General features: G+C 42.1%; 1 protein-coding gene across 3 annotated transcripts in view; it reads right to left on the bottom strand.

Annotated features, from left to right (window-relative positions):
- The window catches only part of TBC1D5 (TBC1 domain family member 5), a 407,032-nt gene that overhangs the window by 137,732 nt on the left and 251,621 nt on the right, over positions 1-17,679 (bottom strand). For all 3 annotated transcript variants that reach the window (XM_081970868.1, XM_081970866.1, XM_081970867.1), the window contains exons 10-13: positions 16,510-16,598; positions 8,024-8,074; positions 7,869-7,938; positions 4,585-4,757 (exon numbers count right to left, since the gene is read on the bottom strand). In XM_081970868.1, the coding sequence (XP_081826994.1) occupies positions 4,585-4,757; positions 7,869-7,938; positions 8,024-8,074; positions 16,510-16,598 (383 nt within the window). The remainder of the gene's footprint in view (positions 1-4,584; positions 4,758-7,868; positions 7,939-8,023; positions 8,075-16,509; positions 16,599-17,679) is intronic.

Raw genomic sequence — 17,679 nt, 5'->3', positions numbered from 1 at the left:
ATACTTTGTTATAAAGTTGTATGGACATCTATTTTGTTGAGAGATGTATAAATGATCTTTCTTTTTCTGATATTCAAGAAACATCGGCTTTTCATGAAGTAAGATATGAAAAGGGTCTTAAGTGGATAGCTATCAAACATAAATGGTTTAGATGGCATATTTTCTTTTAGGCTGGATTAAATAAGATCATTTTAATAGGCTTCTTCTAACTCTGACCTGTAATTGAATATAGTGAATAGAGAAATATGAAAATCTTTTGAATATCTTTGTTTTTTTAATCTTTAAAAAACTTTTAGCAAAATTATTGCCTCTACTCTGAATCAGAAATAGAATCATTCTCCACTAACATTTAGGAAATAATTGAAACAGTTATTACAGGGAAAAATATATAATATCCAACATTACACATAAAAATTACTATACATTAACGTATTATTAGAAATAAAATAATACATAATTCCATTTGAAGTTTGAAGTGAATTCTGTTACAATGGTACGTTTAATGACAGATTACAAATCACTAGGCACTTATCTGTAAATAAAGTTCCAATTGTAAAATTAATTATCCTACGCAACAGATGGTCATCACTCATCTCATTGCCTTATGTCACCTTTCTCTACTTACTTGAATGCCTGCGTAACTACTATAGTTTCTTCACACCTATTTCACCTGTCAGTTTATTCAGAAGAGAAGTGCACATTTTTATATGTTTTCTGGTTAATAGTGAATAATAAAAATGTGATGAGATTATCAAGATGAGTATTAAGCTGCCATTAAATGCCAATTTTCAATAACCAGTTCCAAAGGAAAAAGCACATCCATTAAGAAAAATGCTATTTTTCTTTTTGCAGACTACTTCACAGAAAGCTTCTGAATTTTGTATGCCACCCAAAGTTATTACATGTGTTATATAGCAGGAGTCCATAATCTCCATGCTGCAGCCCATTACTGGGCCTTGAGCAGTTCAGAACCGGATTGCAGAAATGGCGGGCAAGTCCATGTGTGCATCTCCACTTGTGTAGGGAGCAGGCGAGCACATGCATATACACTCAATTTGTGTGAATGAGGAGGTACAGGTGCACAGTGTGCACACAAATAGAATTGTGCGCCACCTGTTTGCGCAGAACGATCCCCACCCCCCCAGTTGATCTGCAAAACCAGAAAGGTTGGAGAACTCTGTTATACAGCACTTTACAATCTGATAAGCATATTAATAGATAAAATACATAGATAAAAGGTTAGTAACATGGCACCTTCCAAGATTTTGGCCATTTCAAACTATATATTTAAATGATCTATCGTCAGTACTATTTTGCACGATAAATTTTGAGTCTACAGGTTGGCTATCTCTGGCTTAGAAGAAATTTGTTCTGCTGAAAATTTAGAAGAAAGTAATATCCATCCCTTGTTCCAGATTCATTGCTATAATGCAAATCATGGCAGCTAACCATTATATCTAAATCAGGTCTGAACAATGTGGACTCAATTTATTCTCTAATTTGTTGGTAGTAGCATTTCAACTACAACTTTTTAAATCTACGGATTCATTACTTAGTTAAATAAATGTGCCATTTTCCCTTTGGGCAGTCAAGATGGTATGCATAATGCCATCTCCTCTAATTTAATCATCACAAAAATAACTATTTGAAATAGATTAAGTTGATAAACTGTAACTGCCTAACAACGATCAATTAATTACGTAACTGAATATATTTTTGAACCAGGTGCTTCTTTGATCTGAGTCCAACCTTACAAACATTAGTTTATATAGGCTGATGGAAAGGATAAACATACATACATACATACATACATACATACATACATACATACATACATACATACCCACCCTAATGAAAATGAATTATGTAAAATATATTCATTTTACATAATTTCTGAAAAAATAATAATACAGGAACTAAGCCTCTATGTATTAAACATTTTACTCAATATTGATAGGGAGATGCTTACTAAGAACTATAACTTTGCTTTAATTCTGTTTTGTATTTTATTCCTATTTAAATGATCTTTATACAGAGAAATTAGAGCACAATATTTATAGTATCTTTAATACAATATCTTACTTTTAATTAACATTATAAAATGCTGATATGTCTGAAACATTACATTATTTATACTGAGTAAGAAAAACATTAGTAGCCATTTACCATGTATACAGGATGCAGTCTATATTCATTTATCATTCTTATGGTGTTTTATTTGCAAAATTTTTGCTTTGAACACTAATAGTTAAGGAAGCCATCTGCACTGATTTGCCGGGGGAACACAGAATGAGCAAGGTGAATCTGTATGCTTCAACAGAACACAGCTGGCTAATCCTAGAATTTCTAACTTATATGCTAGGCTTCTTGCTTGCTTGCTAAAAAATAACAACAGAAAGAGGACGTTCCAAATTGTTTCCTGGACCTAAGAATAACAAATCAATTCCTGGTGCCAATCATACAATACATTCTTTCCCCTTCAATCTATATTTTAATGACATGTTAAATGAAATCATGGTAGTGCGGGAAACCTTAAACCTCTAGTGTTTAATTTCATATAGGTAAGAGGTGCCTAAATGGAAGACTGGAAATTGAGAATGAAAAGAAAAGTTGAAAAGTTAAGGATATATCAGAAAGAAAAATAAAAAATTAAGAAGGAAAAGAAAAGAGTCAGCTTTCATTACTTATGAAACTGAACCTGCAAACAATGTTCCCTCTAATTTTTTTTCAGTGTGAGCAGAAAAGTAGAGTGTTTGAGCGGCACATTTTTATGCCTGAGCAGCACCTGAATTTTTTTCACAGGTGTCACCTAAGACAACAACAAAATCAGTATTATTTGAAACTCAAAGTTATGTTTATTCAAGGTACCCGCTTAATTAAAAGTGTTATATAGTATCACTTAACAACGCTCCTGCTTAGCAACCAAAATGTTGGGTCAGAAACTCTGGCATTTGAAGCACGCAAGTCTTAAAGCTGTCAAGTTACAAGATCCTTGCATTTTCTTAACCCTTTAGGAAAAAAAAACCCAAGGGGTCTTTAAACTTGACAGCTTTAAGTCTTGTGGACTTCAACTCCCAGAATTCCTCCTCTAGTCATGTTAGCTCAGGAACTCTGGCATTGAAGCATGCAAGTCTTAAAGCTGTCAAGTTGCAAGACCCTTGCACCGCTAACCCTTTAGGAAAAAAAAAACCCAGGGTCTTCAAACCTGACAGCTTGAAGACTTGTGGACTTCAACTCCCAGAATTCCTCCTCCAGTCATGTTGGCTCAGGAACTCTGGCATTGAAGCATGCAAGTCTTAAAGCTGTCAAGTTACAAGACCCTTGCACCCCTAACCCTTTAGAAAAAAAATACCCAGGGTCTTCAAACCTGACAGCTTGAAGACTTGTGGACTTCAACTTCCAGAATTCCTCCTCCAGTCATGTTGTGGCGACGTCATCTGCGTGGATCTGCTCCATCTTCGTTTTTTTTCACAGGGGGCAGGGCTGCCGCTGAAGATGCCGACGAGCCCCTGCCGCCACCAGAATAACAGCTGCCGCCTCCTCCTCCTCCTCAAACAGCACCACCACATTTGGAGTGAAGCCGCCAAAGCTCCAGCTGGCGCCCCTGCCTGTGGCAGCGGCGGCAGCGCGTCCCCCTCCACTCAGAGCACCTGAGCTGGGCACCACGTTACCCCTGCTGCCTTCTCCTCCTCCGCCGTGCTTTTGAGAAGCCATGAGGCCTTTTCCCCCTGCTCCCGCCCCCTCCGCCGCCTTCCTACTGGCTCCCGCAGCCTCATGGCTCCTCAAAAGCACAGCAGAGGAGGAGGGGGCAGCAGGGGTAACGCGGGGTTCAGCTCAGGTGCTCATGGGCGGGGCGCCGGCGGGAGCTTTGAAAAGGCTTTGGGGGTTTATTTTAGCCGCAGCACCGGGCGCAAGCAGCTAGGATTGCCCGCCCACAAAGGACCTCCCCGGGCCTGCTTTCCTGAACTCAGTCGACCTGCACTCATCAAAACAAGTCCGGGGAGGTCCTTTGCGGGCGGCCAGTTCTAGCCGTCTGCAAAGGACCTCCCCAGCCTCCGGCGCCTGTGACAGTACAAAACACTGCGCGGCAGTTGGAAACTGCTGCGCGGTGTTTTCTTGCCACCTGCGCGGGCGCGCAGCCGCACACCTTAGAGGGAACAGTGCCTGCAAATCCCAAGCACATGACTCCAGCAGGCTATCCTGAGGAAATGTAACTCTTGCTGTAATATTTGTTGCAAGCATAGCATTTAAGTGATTAACAGTTAGTTAACCTGTTAGTTCATTATTACATTGATAATCTAATGTCTGCCTAAGTTTGGAACTGAGAGTTGTTAATATGCTCCCCACCACCACCCCAAGGTGTAAAAGAATGAGCTTCTCTGGTTCAATTTTCTATGGTTTTATCATAGCCCAACACATTATATTGGCAAACTCTTAAGTGCTGAACTCTGATATATATCTAGATATTAGAGTAGAGGGTACACATATGATGGATAGAAATAACTGAAAGTTGCTTTTGATGCGTTTTAAATTTAACATTTTAACATTTCCTGAATTTAAAAATTAATCAAAACAAATACTTACAGTCCATAAATTTGTGGTGCGATCTCAAGCCTATTCAGATGCATGTAAAGTTCAGTGTCATGTTTCTTTAGCAAATGATCTTGGATCTGATTAACTTTTGCAACAATAGCTATTGATGGACCTAAATCTTGTGGTCTTGCAAATGGAATAGGGGTCATCACAGCATCTTTTTCCTATTAAAATGGATACAAACAAGAAAAATAAATTTAAATCAATTATTAACTGAGATGCCCAAAAGGGTTTACCAAAAGATTATTGTGACTGTGGAATCATAAATATGTATCTCTTGCACTGAAGGTTCTACTAGAGGGAAATAAAACTTTCCATGTAGGATTCTAGATTCAAAAGTTGTAAGCAGTATTGTTAATTGTATTAATCTACAAAGACTACAATCCAAATACAACAAGTCAGCATAAAGAGGAGATTCTACCCATTCCATCATAGAAAGGCAGCTTGGAGATGCCATAATATCTAATTTAAAATTCAAATAAATAGATGGGTTAGACTCTCCTCTGTGAGGTAGGATATGTTTGATTAGCTTGTCCTAGGTAGGTCTTTGTGGGTTTCCAGAAGAGATTGGGGTTTTCCCAGTTTGGAAGAGGCTGTAGTTTACCCAAAAAATGAGAAGAGACTAGCCTCTGGACCAGGTTCCTCATATGTAATCTTTTCCTGTGTGCCAATCTGGGCTGTTCCTTGGCTTTCCAAAATGCTCAAGATGATGTAATGCCAAAAGAGTAGCCCGAAGAACAGATGGAGGAAGTTGAAGATAGCTATTTCTCTGTCCTAATTATTCCTAATGATAATCATGCAATGATCTGTTTAAAGGAACCTATCACCTGCTGGTGAAGAACAAGTCACAGGAAGCTCTTGGTACAATATGTGTGTGTATTATGCGATTCAGGTACTATTCAAAGTTTTAGTTATCGCTTCAAAGCCCTTCATGGCATAAGGCCTGGTTATGCCCATACCTGGACCAAAAAGCCCTTCTCCCAATTGCCTACAACCTAGTCACGTCTTATTTGGACTACTTAATGCAATTTAAATGCAATCATCCTTGAAGAGTATCCCAAAGTTTGAGTTGATTCAAATTGCAGTGTGTCATGTCTATTGGATCCTGATCCTTTAAAATCCTACATGACCTTTGAAGGATTATCACTCCCTTGTTACATCTACCCAGTGTACCAGAATAGGAAGGCATAGATCGACTCTGAGGCACGTCACTTGTGGGTTGTCCCAGGGGTCGGTTCTCTCACCCCTCCTGTTCAACATATATATGAAACTGCTGGGCGAGATCATCCGTGGTTTTGGGGTACGGTATCATCAATATGCTGATGATACCCAACTTTTCATCACTACCCAAACCACCCAAACAATGCCCTCAACATGATGTCCTGATGCCTGGAGGCTGTGCGGATCTGGATGGGGAGGAACAGGCTTAAGCTCAATCCCTCCAAGACTGAGTGGCTGTGGTTTCTGTCATCCCGATTTGTGCATCTTGTTCCATCTTTGATGATAGGGGGAGAAATTTTAGCCCCCTCAGAGAGGGCCCGCAATCTGGGAGTCCTCCTGGATACGCGGCTTAGTTTAGAAGAACATCTGATGGCCGTGACCAGGGGGGCCTTTTACCAGGTTTGCCTGGTACATCAGTTGCACCCCTTCCTGGAGCGGGATGCTCTGTGGTTTGGTTTGGTTTGGTTTATTTGGATTTATATGCCACCCTTCTCCAAAAGGACTCAGGGCGGCGTACAACATTAAAAAACACACATCCCAAAAGTTAAAAAAGATTAAATCCATATCCAAAAAAACAAACAAACCAATTTAAAAAAAACCAATACATTTAAAATAAGTTAAAATTAACAGGCCAGGCCGGCTTGCCTGTGCACAGTCACTCATGCCCTCATCCTTTCTCGCCTGGACTACTGCAACGCTCTCTACACGGGGCTGCCCTTGAAGAGCACTCGGAGGCTTCAGCTGGTCCAGAATGCGGCCACGCGGGTTATCAGGGGGGGTACCTAGGTGCTCCCATGTTACATCCCTTTTAGGCAGCCTGCACTGGTTGCCGATTGTTTTCCGGGTACGATTCAAGGTACTAATTATGACCTTTAAAGCGCTCCATGGCTTAGACCCATTGCAAGACCACCTACTGTCACCAGTAGCCTCACACTGTCCAGTGCAATCCCACAGGGTTGGCCTTTTCAGGGTGCCGTCGGCCAGACAGTGTCGGCTAGCGACCCCCAGGGGGAGATTCTTCTCTGTGGGAGCGCCTTCCTTCTGGAATGAGCTGCCCCCGGAGCTTCGCATAATCCCTGACCTCCAGTCCTTCTGACACGCCCTAAAATGTTAGCTTTTCCAGCAAGCTGGCCTGGCCTGAACAAAATAAAATAAATGCTTGATTTAATTATTAATTTTAATCCTATTTTTAAAATGTTATTGTTCATACTAATTGGGTTTGTTGGATACTCTTCTAATTTTTTTTAAACTTTTGTAATATGTTTTTTTTAATGTTGTACACTGTCCTGAGTCCTTTGGGAGAAGGGTGGCATATAAATCCAATAAACAGAACAGAAACAAAACAGTTGTGTCCCATTTATTAAGGATATACATCTGATGGGACAACAACATAAATATATTAGGACCACTCTTTTCCAGTTATTTCTGCCCATTTGATGCAATTAGGTAGAATGGATGCACCAAGTCCCATCAATTAGGCAATATTGTCTGTTGAGATCCAGAAAAAAAATGGCCTTTGCTATAGAACTTGCTTTTGGAATTATACCACAAAGTTCTATCTGGCTAAAATTTGATGATGTTCAGAAAGCTGTTAAAAACCTGGTTATTTTCCTAGTGTTTGGGGCGTAATGAGAAGTGAGGTCCTTGGATGGGTTTTTTTGGGGTGGTGGTGGTTATATATTGATTTGGATTCCTTTTTATTTTGCATTTTTAATTAATTGTAAGCCCCACAGAGTTGCTAAAAGTTGGGCATAAAGGAAAAACAACAGCAGTTTATACTGAAAATTACACAAAAAACTAAACAGTAAAGTTATCTGATTTAATCAGATAACTGATCTCTGTCTGAAAAACACTAATGTAGTTTTGTTTTAATGTGGTACAGTACACAGTAATAGAGAACTATAAAAGTTGTTTACCATAAACATTTTAAGTTGTCCAAGACTAAATCTTCAAATATATTGTTACAACATATTTTAAATGGCATATTTACTTCATTCAATATTAGACATAATTAATTCAAATATTTTTGCATATCAATTTCTAACAACAGGTACCTTTTGACTATCATGCTCATAGGTTGAAAACCAATGTTCCGCTGTTTTCATTAGATGGGTGAACATTGCACTGAAAGAGATTGTATCATTACATAAGAATAATTGTAATAATCAGAATCATAAATTTAAGAACGAATGAAAATGATTGAACATACTAGGCATCATGCTCCAGGTAGTCAGGGTTCAAAAGAACATTCATCTCCTCACTGGAAAAAATACATTCATATTTAAACATTTATTTCTGGAAATTTCCTTAAATCAATTATAACAGAAATGCAAGCTAAGTAAAACTAGCCTTTATCATTAAAATTATAATTCCAGTTTAGACAAATGGGGCTTTAGTCTCTTTATAAATCAGTCTTTCTATAGATCAGGAAAAAAAAACTCTAGTTATGTTGCCTGCAAAACAATGAAAGAACTATCTAATTATTTGAAATAACAAATTACTGAATGCCACAATATATTATTTCAATACATTTGATCTAGAGTAATTGATCAGTTTGTTGAGAACAAACAAAAAGTTTACCAGACAAATGCAATATTAAAACAATGCTTTATTTTAATAAAAAATATTTTAAATCTTATTTATCAGTAATCAATCATTGACAATGATTCTTATTCATTTTCTTTTACGGTACATGAAAGGAGAATTTACTTGGACTTCATTCAATGAGACATTTGACAAAGTAGACCATAACCTACTACTTATAAAATAGAAAAATGTGGGTCAGACAACATCACTACCAGATGGATTCGTAACTGGCTGACAACCATACTCAACGTGTAGTCCTCAATGGAAGTGTATCTAAATGGAGGGAAATATGCAGTGAGGTATCCTAAAGCTCTGTCTTAGGCCCAGTACTCTTTAATATCTTCATCAGTGATTTGGACAAGGGGATAGAACTAATCAAATTTTCAGATGACACCAAGCTAGCAGGAATAGTCAACACTCCGGAAGATGGGCTAAAGATACAGAAGGATCTTAACAGACTTGAACATTGGGCGCTATCTAACAAAAAGAAATTCAATGGTGAGAAAAGTAAGGTTCTACATTTAGGCAAGGAAAACAAAATGCACAGGTACAGTATATGTGGTACCTCGCTCAATAGTAGTAATTGTGGGAGGGAACTTGGAGTCCTAGTGGACAACCATTTAAATATGAGCCAGCAGTGTGCTGCAGTTGACAAAAAAGCCAACACAGTTAGAGGCTGCATAAATAGAGGGATAGAATCAAGATCACGTAAAGTGTTAATACCACTTTATAATGCCTTGGTAAGGCCATACTTTAAATACTGCATCCAGTTTTGGTCACCATGAGATAAAAAAAAGATGTGAAGACTATAGAAAGAGTGCAGAGAAGAGCAACTAATATGATTAGGGGACTGGAGGCTAAAACATATGAAGAACGGTTGCAGGGACTTGATATGTCTAGTTTAATGAAAAGAAGGACAAGGAGTGACATGATAGCAATGTTTCAATATTTCAGGGGCTGCTACAAAGAAGAGGGAGTCAAGCTATTCTCCAAAGCACCTGAGGGCAAGGCAAGAAGCAATGGGTGGAAACCTATCAAGGAGAGGAGCAACCTAGAACTAAAGAGAAATTTCCTGACAATTAGAACAATTAATCAGTGGAACAACTTGCCTCCAGAAGTTGTGAATGATGCAATGGAAGTTTTTTGGAGAACCATGTCTGAAGTGATGTAGGATTTCCTGCCTAGGCAGAGGGTTGGATTAGAAGACCTCCAAGTCCCTTTCAACTCTGTTATTCTGTTATTCTATTCTGAGAAAGGGCGTTGGTCCTTACCTGAGACCCCTCTTCTCATACGGTGGAGGTAGCATCCAGACTGGGTTAACTTCATCATTGCGAGGACTGAGCCTGACAGTTGTTGAAACCATGCCCCTATTGCTAGGCAAAGCCCAGTTCTGACGAAGGATGCCAGACTCGATGCATCACCGCTTCCAGAAATCCAGCACGTCAAGTTATCAAGTATCCGGTGTAGACAAGTCCTGTAGATATGTCTAAAGCAAAAGTCAGCCACAAAACCCTTATACACTAAAACCACAATGAGAACAAGCCCAACAGAAGTCTTGAAGAAAGGAACCAGTCCTGTCTTGGGAGGGCCTGTATGCTACTTCCACCCTAAGAGAAGAGGCGACTCAGGTAAGGACCAATGCCCTTTCTCCATAGTGGTGGAGGTAGCATCCAGACTGGGACATACCAAAGTAATTTTTGCCCCCCCCCCCCAGGGCTTATGACTGGTTCTGCAGAGTGCTTGTCCTGTGGACTGACAGTAGCACTCTTCGGCTAAAGGCTGAAGCCGCAGATGCGAAGATGTCCAGCTTATAATTCTTGATGAAAGGAGATGGGGTAACCCAAGTCGCCGCCCTACAAATCTCTGCTAAGGAAGCCTGGGCTACCAGGCCGCCAAGATAGCAGCGCTCCTTGTAGAGTATGCGGTCAATCTACCTGGAACTGGAACAGAGTGGGAATGATAAGCTGCAGCTATACAGGCCCGCAACCATCTGCCTATGGTGGCGGACAAAACCTTCCTACCCAGGGATGTCGGCAGGAAGGATACAAAAAGATACTCTGATATACAAAAAGTCCGGGTCTTTTTGAAATAAATCTTTAGAAGCCTCCTCACGTCCAAGGTGTGCTAGTTGTGTTCCAAAGGGTGAGAAGGCTGGGGGCAGAAATTGGTAACACAAGTTCATGAGCGCGGTGGAAGCAGGAGCACACCTTGGGAATGAAAGAGGGATCCAGTCGTAACTCTACACGGTCCTGATGTAACACGCACAGATCTTCTCTTACTGAAAGTGTTTGCAGTTCTGAGATCCTTCTGGCGGAGGTGATGGCCACCAGAAAGGATATTTTCAAAGTTAAGAACCTAAGTGAGACCTCTCGTAGTGGTTCCAATGGCTGTTGTAAGAGCGTCAAGAACTCTGGGTAAATCCCATGAGGGATATCTGTGCACTGCCAGTGGCTTAAGGTTGGACACTCCCTTAAGGAAACGACGCACCGTGGGCTGCTGGGACAGTGAAGAGGTACCCCCACAAGTCAATACATAAGAAATAGCTGCCAATTGATGTCCAATGGTGTTTGTGGCCAAACCCTTGTCCAAACTGTCCTGGAGGAACTCCAGGACGTGTGGGATAGTAACCCTAATGGGATCCAAAGTCTTACCAGCACACCAGGAGCAGAAGGACCGCCAGGTAGAATTGTAGATGCGTTCAGTTGAGGGACGCCATGTGGCCTGGATAGTCCGGATGACCCTGGAGGAGTAGTTGTCCTCCCTCAAGATGCTCTGCTCAGTCGCCAGGCGGTCAACTGGAATCACTGGGGATCGGGATGTTCCAGTGACCCCTGGCTGAAGGAGATCCGGTCCTGAGGGATCCCCCAGGTCCTGTCCACCAAAAGGGTCTGCAGGTCTGCAAACCAATGCCTGCGCGGCCAGTGGGGGGCGACCAGGATCACCTCCGCCTTCTCTCCCATGATCTTCTGGATGACACGAGGCAGGAGAGGGAGCGGGGGGAACCCATAAAGGAGACCCGGAGGCCACCTGCACCTCAGTGCATCCACCCCCTCTGACTGCTGCACGGGGAATCGAGAGTAAAACCGCGGGAGCTGAGTTTTGTGGGGGTGCAAAGAGATCGATCACCGGCATGCCAAATCTGTTCACAATGTCCCAGAAGATCGATGGGTGCAAATGCCATTCAGAACTGTCCACAACCTTGCGGCTGAGCCAGTCCGCCTGTACATTTGCCACCCCCGAAATGTGCCCGGAGAGACAGCAGATGCCTCTCAGCCCAAGTCCCAACTGCATGGCTTCATCCATCAGGTGGACAAGAGGGCCAGGTGGACCGCTCGCAGTTCCAACCAGTTTATACTGTGAGTCTGGTCCACCCGGCCCCACTGCCCCTGAGCCATCTGCCCCTGGAGGTGGCCCCCCCAGCCAAACAGGCTGGCATCCGTGGTAAGAGTCAACGAGTCCTGGTCCTTGAACAGACGGCCCCTGGCGATGGCCTGAGAAATCCACCAAAGGAGGGAGTGGAAACCTCTGCAGGAATGCAAACCCTGGCCTGGGAGCAGCTCAATAATGTCTTCTGAAACCTTAAGAGAAACTATTGTAGCTGTCAGGAATGCAAGCGGGCCCAAGGGACTATCCCAATGGTGGACACCATGGTGCCCAGCAATTTGGAGAGAGTGGCTAAGGAGTCCCTGCATTCCCTGGTGATCTGAGATGCCAATGACCTAAGGGAATCCTGCCGCTCTTCTGACAAGAATACCCTACAATCAACGGTCTCAATTAAGACACCAAGGTGCACCAACCTGGAGGTCGGGTGAAAAAGAGGTAGTGGTTGAGGCCCGGACTGCCCATGGTGGTCAGGCTGCAAAGTGAGGTCCGCTTTCTTGTCCTCTGGTTTTAGGACATCTTCTGTCCCCCCCCAGCATATTGGCCAAAGTGTAGAGGGCAGTGACCGGAGCGTCAATTGATGGGTGACAGGAACTGGGCCAAGTCGCTAGCCATGTTAAAAAACTTTTTGTTGGAAGCAGATGGAGTTGGGCCGGAGGTGGGGGCTTCCCACTGACGTTGGACCAGGTCAATGAAAATCTTAGGGGTCGGTATCGTTTCTGATGGAGGCGCCTGCTCAGAAAAAAGGGTGTCAGTTGTTGGTTGAGGAGTGGTCGGTGCCGGTTGTGAACCGTAATTTGAGGCCATCTTGGCCTTATATAGCAGTGATGGGAACAGGGTTGGAGGAAAAAGGCCAGAAAAAGAAAACATCCGGCTCCCTGCCCTCATCTTCTGACATTCAGCTTCTTTGATTTCCCCCTCCTTGGAATCAGAAGAGTCATCTGATGCCTCCTCATCCGGTGCCGAGATACCCGCTGTAGGCAAAGGTGCTGGGGACACCATAAGTTGGTCAGAAACTGGTGCTTGTGTTGCTTGCTTTTGGGATTCAGTAGCCCTCTGCTGCAATCCATCTGCAATGCCCTGGGAAATTGCAGTTGCAATGATGTCCTGGAAATTTACCATGCAGAGGAGGTTTGGTTGATTAATGCCTGGTAAGGCAGATGGCATAGTTGAAGTATATGGCATAGTGTCCATCCTTTGGAAATTGGGAGGCGTGATGTGAGTTGCAGGAGGTGCAGAGGAATTGATCTCCTGCGTTGGTCCCCAAATGCCAGAGACATAAATTGGAAAGAGAGGGTTAAGGGACGCCTCCCTGCCCTGCCTGTCCCCAGGAGAGAGCTGCAAAGGCAGCTGCATTTGAGCAAGCTGTGGAGTATCAGTAGAATGCAAGGAAGGAGCCGCCTTAGATGCAGCCTTTTTGTGAATACGCTCCAAGGTTTTCTCCTTCTGTTTCTCATAACGAGAAGCAGGTTTAACAGACTTTTTAGACTTGCTAGACTTGGCTGAAGGCTTTAAAGTCTTCTTATGCCACTTCGCGGTGTCAGAGGGGTTGGAAGTTGAAGGTCTGGAGGGCGATTGAGAGCCCTCCTGTCCTTCCACCATTTGGGGGCCCTCACTTTCACCAGGGGTGATATTATTAGTGTCCGATAGTTCGACAGAACTGGCGGCCGCCATTCTGAACTGGGAGGAAAAGGCGTGGAAATACAAAAATGGCACTTTGCACCTTTTTTCGACCGTTCCAGTCCGCTGACAGGCAAGGCGACTCGCTGAAGAACGTGCTGCTCCGCACAGTGAAATTTGCGCTTTGAAGGCACGGGTCACTTCGCGGTAGCCTAAAGGATCTCAGCAGTAGATTGAACAGTTAAAGCTATCGCGGTTCGCCACTCGACTGCAAGCAGGAGCGGCGGAGCATTTCCCCGAGCTCGGCTGCTGATCAGAGCGCGCAGGGTAGGCAAAGATTCCAGGCGGAATCAGAAGGGTCAGATGGCAAAGCCAGAGGAGCGCGGTGGCGGCGGTGGATTTTAAAATGGCAAACTTCGCAGCCTCCAGAGCTCTTCAAGCCGCATTTATGTTTAAAGTCAGCAAAAGACCAATTTTAAACAGCCACCGCCTTCCGAAGCCTTTATGCCCCAAGGGGGCTTACAGGCACAGACGCTTCTGCTCCTAAAAGAGCCTTAAACCATCCAGGGTCGCTCCCAGCACGATGCTATCCCTTCATTCAATGTACTCACAAAGCCAATATCTCAATTATTCTTTTCAGTCAAGAACAAAGTGATGATGCATCCGTCCTCATTGAGGGACTGAGTTGGAACTTTGCCTAGCGACAGGGGCGTGGTTTCAACAACTGTCAGGCTCAGTCCTCGCAATGAGTGGATGAAGGTCAACCGAGTCTGGATGCTACCTCGACCACTATGGAGAAGCATAATATCGCCAGTGAATGCACCACTGAAAAATTTGCACCACTTTCCTCTCCTCATTAGATCCTGCACCTATTAATCAAATTTCATGAATATGCATCCAAAGAATTTGGATCTTGGAAATTCTTCCTTCTTTTGCGTCAGGAAAAGAGCTCTTATAGGCTAATTGATTCTAGAGAAGAGCACATAGCCCAGCATAGCAAGCAAATTGTGTAACCATCAGCTCATATGTATAGATTTTGCCAAGAGTGGTAAGATCCCAGCCATTTCCTAATTATTTAATGAGTATTGGTCCAATATAGGTAGGATTTTGTTCTCTGTATTGAGCATTACAATAATCTATTTGACCTCACAGAACAAAGGGCTGTGGGTAATGACTGTTTCAAGTGGTTCAGAATCAGAGAACATGTGCCAATAATCCCAAGCTTTAACAACTCTGCATGATTAAAATGATTGTGTATGTTGCTTGAACCATTAAAGAAATGTGTATCACGTATAAAAGAGTTTGGAGTTCAAAAGAGTACAATTTCCTGAAATATCATAGAATTAGCAATTCCAGAAAAATGGAAATCATTTAGGGATCCCTGCAACATTACATGAGTTAACACAATGATGTCAACAGTCTAAAAGTATTATTTCAGTCTTTCTATTTCCAAATAGTGACCCTATGATAAATCTGAGGTTAAACATCAATTTATCAAGAAAGGACTTTTATATTTAAATTGGTCCCACTGTTTATATTAGGTATTTTCTACCTAAAAAGAAGTAGTTAATAAAAAAAATTCACTGAATATACAGAACCTGCTTAGAAAGTAAACCCAAATGATATTACTAAGTAATAGTTCTCTTGATATATTGTATAACTGCTATTGCCCATATAAGCAATATAGGTAATACCCGGATTACAAGTATTCCCTTTGCGAACATTCAAAGTTACACAATAAGCGCTTCCTAGGTGCTTTATTTATGAACAAATCCCAAAACTATGAATCTTGCAGCAATTGTTCACCCTTACGAACAACCACAGCACTTGGCAACATTCGTCCTGCACTTTGCTTGCCAAAACAGAGGTACGGAACCAAACGGAGGTCTGGACTGCCCTTCCGACATTCTGTTTTGGCCTGCTCAGGACAAATGTTGCAGTGCCTCTGTGATTGTTTGTAAGAGCGAACAACTGATGTGATGCTGCAAGATTTGTAGCTTTGAGATTTGTTCATAAACACGGGGGCGCTTATCTAGGCTGGGTAAGGCCTGCGCAGGCCAAAACAGAGCATCAGAGGGATGCGCCTGCTCAGGCGAGGCCTGCACACAATAACACAATGCTCTATTTTGGTTGGCAAAGTGATATTACTAAGTAAAGTGGTTGGCAAAGTGTCGGGCAAAGCCTGCGCATATCAAAATGGAGCTATGGAGGGGCATGCATGGCTGAGAGACTGGAGAAGAGGCAGCTTGCTAGATCTTCGCACGCTAAGTAACCCAGAGCAGCAGATGGGGGGGGGGGGAGAAATTGTGGTGAGCATGAGATATTTCAATGGATTGTAGAGGCCTTGAGTGATCTTAAGCAGGTGGCCTGTTCCATCTCTAGCTCCTACCCCCACCACGCATGGCCTTCCCCACCCTGAAATATTTAACATGCACTTAACAAACCGTATATTTGATTAGCAAATGCATGGGTGAAAGGCAGGAGTGATCGCATTCAAGGTACGATTCATTCCCATGACTCCTCAGGTCACGAATGGAATGGGCAGGCTCCATTACATTCGTAACTTGAGGACTACCTATGTTAAGTAGTTTCAACAGGTAAATATTTTCAGATTGGGTCTAAAAATCTTTCTGAGGCCTGAAAAAAAGCACATGAAGTAATTCAGAAATTTATATATTTAGCTTATCTGTGAAATGTAGGTTTTCTTATACATATAAGGTTTTTAATATTAAGTGACATATTTTAAATATGTTTGCATTTATATGCTTACATTTATTTAAAATGAAATTCAAACAGCAATATATTAAGTTTGGATATGTTCTGACAGTTATGTTTAACATTTAAAATAAAAAAATGACATACATCAGTATTTATTATCTACCATATCTAACTACGACAGTAGAAGTAAGCAACACAGCAATTATATAGTTTCAGGTTTTGGACAGCTCTATCTATGTTAAAATATGTTCCTCTGTGATTGCATCATTCTTCAAATATAATAAGTTTTGGCAATTGACAAGTGCAACTGATACTACCTTTAGAGTTCCAAATGTATATTCTACTTTAGTAGCAATGTATTTTGTATGAAAAAAAATCTAGGGTGCCTACCTTGGTTGTGCTGCTTCACTTGCATGTAGAAAAGCCTGGTGGTCACAATGCAGAATAAAGACAATAGGTGCTAATAGTTCATGCATGCCCTAGAATTAAAAAGAAAAGTCTGGATTTTGTCTAGTGTATCAGCATTTATCAACTCTGTATTACTGAGCTCTTTTAATATAGATTACGTTTTAATCAGTATTTACAGTATTCTCAAATGGAAAAGTCACAACATTTTAAAATAGCAGAATATCAATGAGTTCGCCACTGAGCACTTACATTTAGCTCTATTTAAAACTCTTTTTTTGTTTAAAAAATACTATTCTGAATAATAACAGCTCTACTATGAAGAAAGACTACAGCCACTGGGGTTTTCATGGAAGATCAAGACTAGTACCAATCAATGATGTTAGTAGAGTGCCTCCTCAATGGTAGACAGTATACATTTCATAACAATTATAGAGAATGATAACTGAAGAATCAACATCTATGCTGTGAGATAACTGAATCCATCTAGTTAACCACTATATGTCACAGACTAATGGCCTATATAAGTATTTTACCTGATATTGTAGATCATGTCTTATGTTCTTACTCATGATTTTCAGTATTTATGTGAATGCACTAGGAAATGTTTTATGGAAGTGAGGAATGAAGATGATGGATCAGGTTTGTAGTTTGAAGGTGATCTTCAAGTATGACCTTATATCCAATGCACAGCACTGCCATTGAAAATAGTTTAGAACCCATAGTCCTACGATATAGTAAGTCAGGGGTGTCAAACTGGATTTCTTTGAGGGCTGGAAAAGCATTGTAGTTCTCCTCCACAGGTTGGCAGGGGGGAGCAGGAGGGAGATGGGACGGATGCCTCCTGCAGCATCCTGTGAGCCAAAACGGGGTGTGCGGAAGCCCCACGAGGCCCCCATGCAGCCTGTTTTCAGCCTCCAGGAGCACTCTGCTGGCCAAAAACAGGCACTGTGGGCCCATCCTTTGATATTTCCAGTGCCAGATTTAAGCACCCCGCAGGCCAGATGTGGGCCACGGGCCTTGAGTTTGATACTGCTGTAGTAGGTTGTTTAAATGGAAGAAACATCTTTTCCCATATTCACCCTTGATTCCAAGTTCCTTTCAAAACTTTGCACAAACTCAAAAGAGAGAATTTTTTTTCAGTACTAGTAGCAC

The sequence above is a fragment of the Natrix helvetica genome (assembly GCF_964273705.1).
Source record: "Natrix helvetica genome assembly, chromosome: Z".
NCBI classification, from domain to species: Eukaryota; Metazoa; Chordata; class Lepidosauria; order Squamata; family Natricidae; genus Natrix; species Natrix helvetica.
The sequence above is the reverse complement of the archived record's forward strand: the minus strand, read 5'-3'. Positions and strand labels throughout refer to the sequence as shown.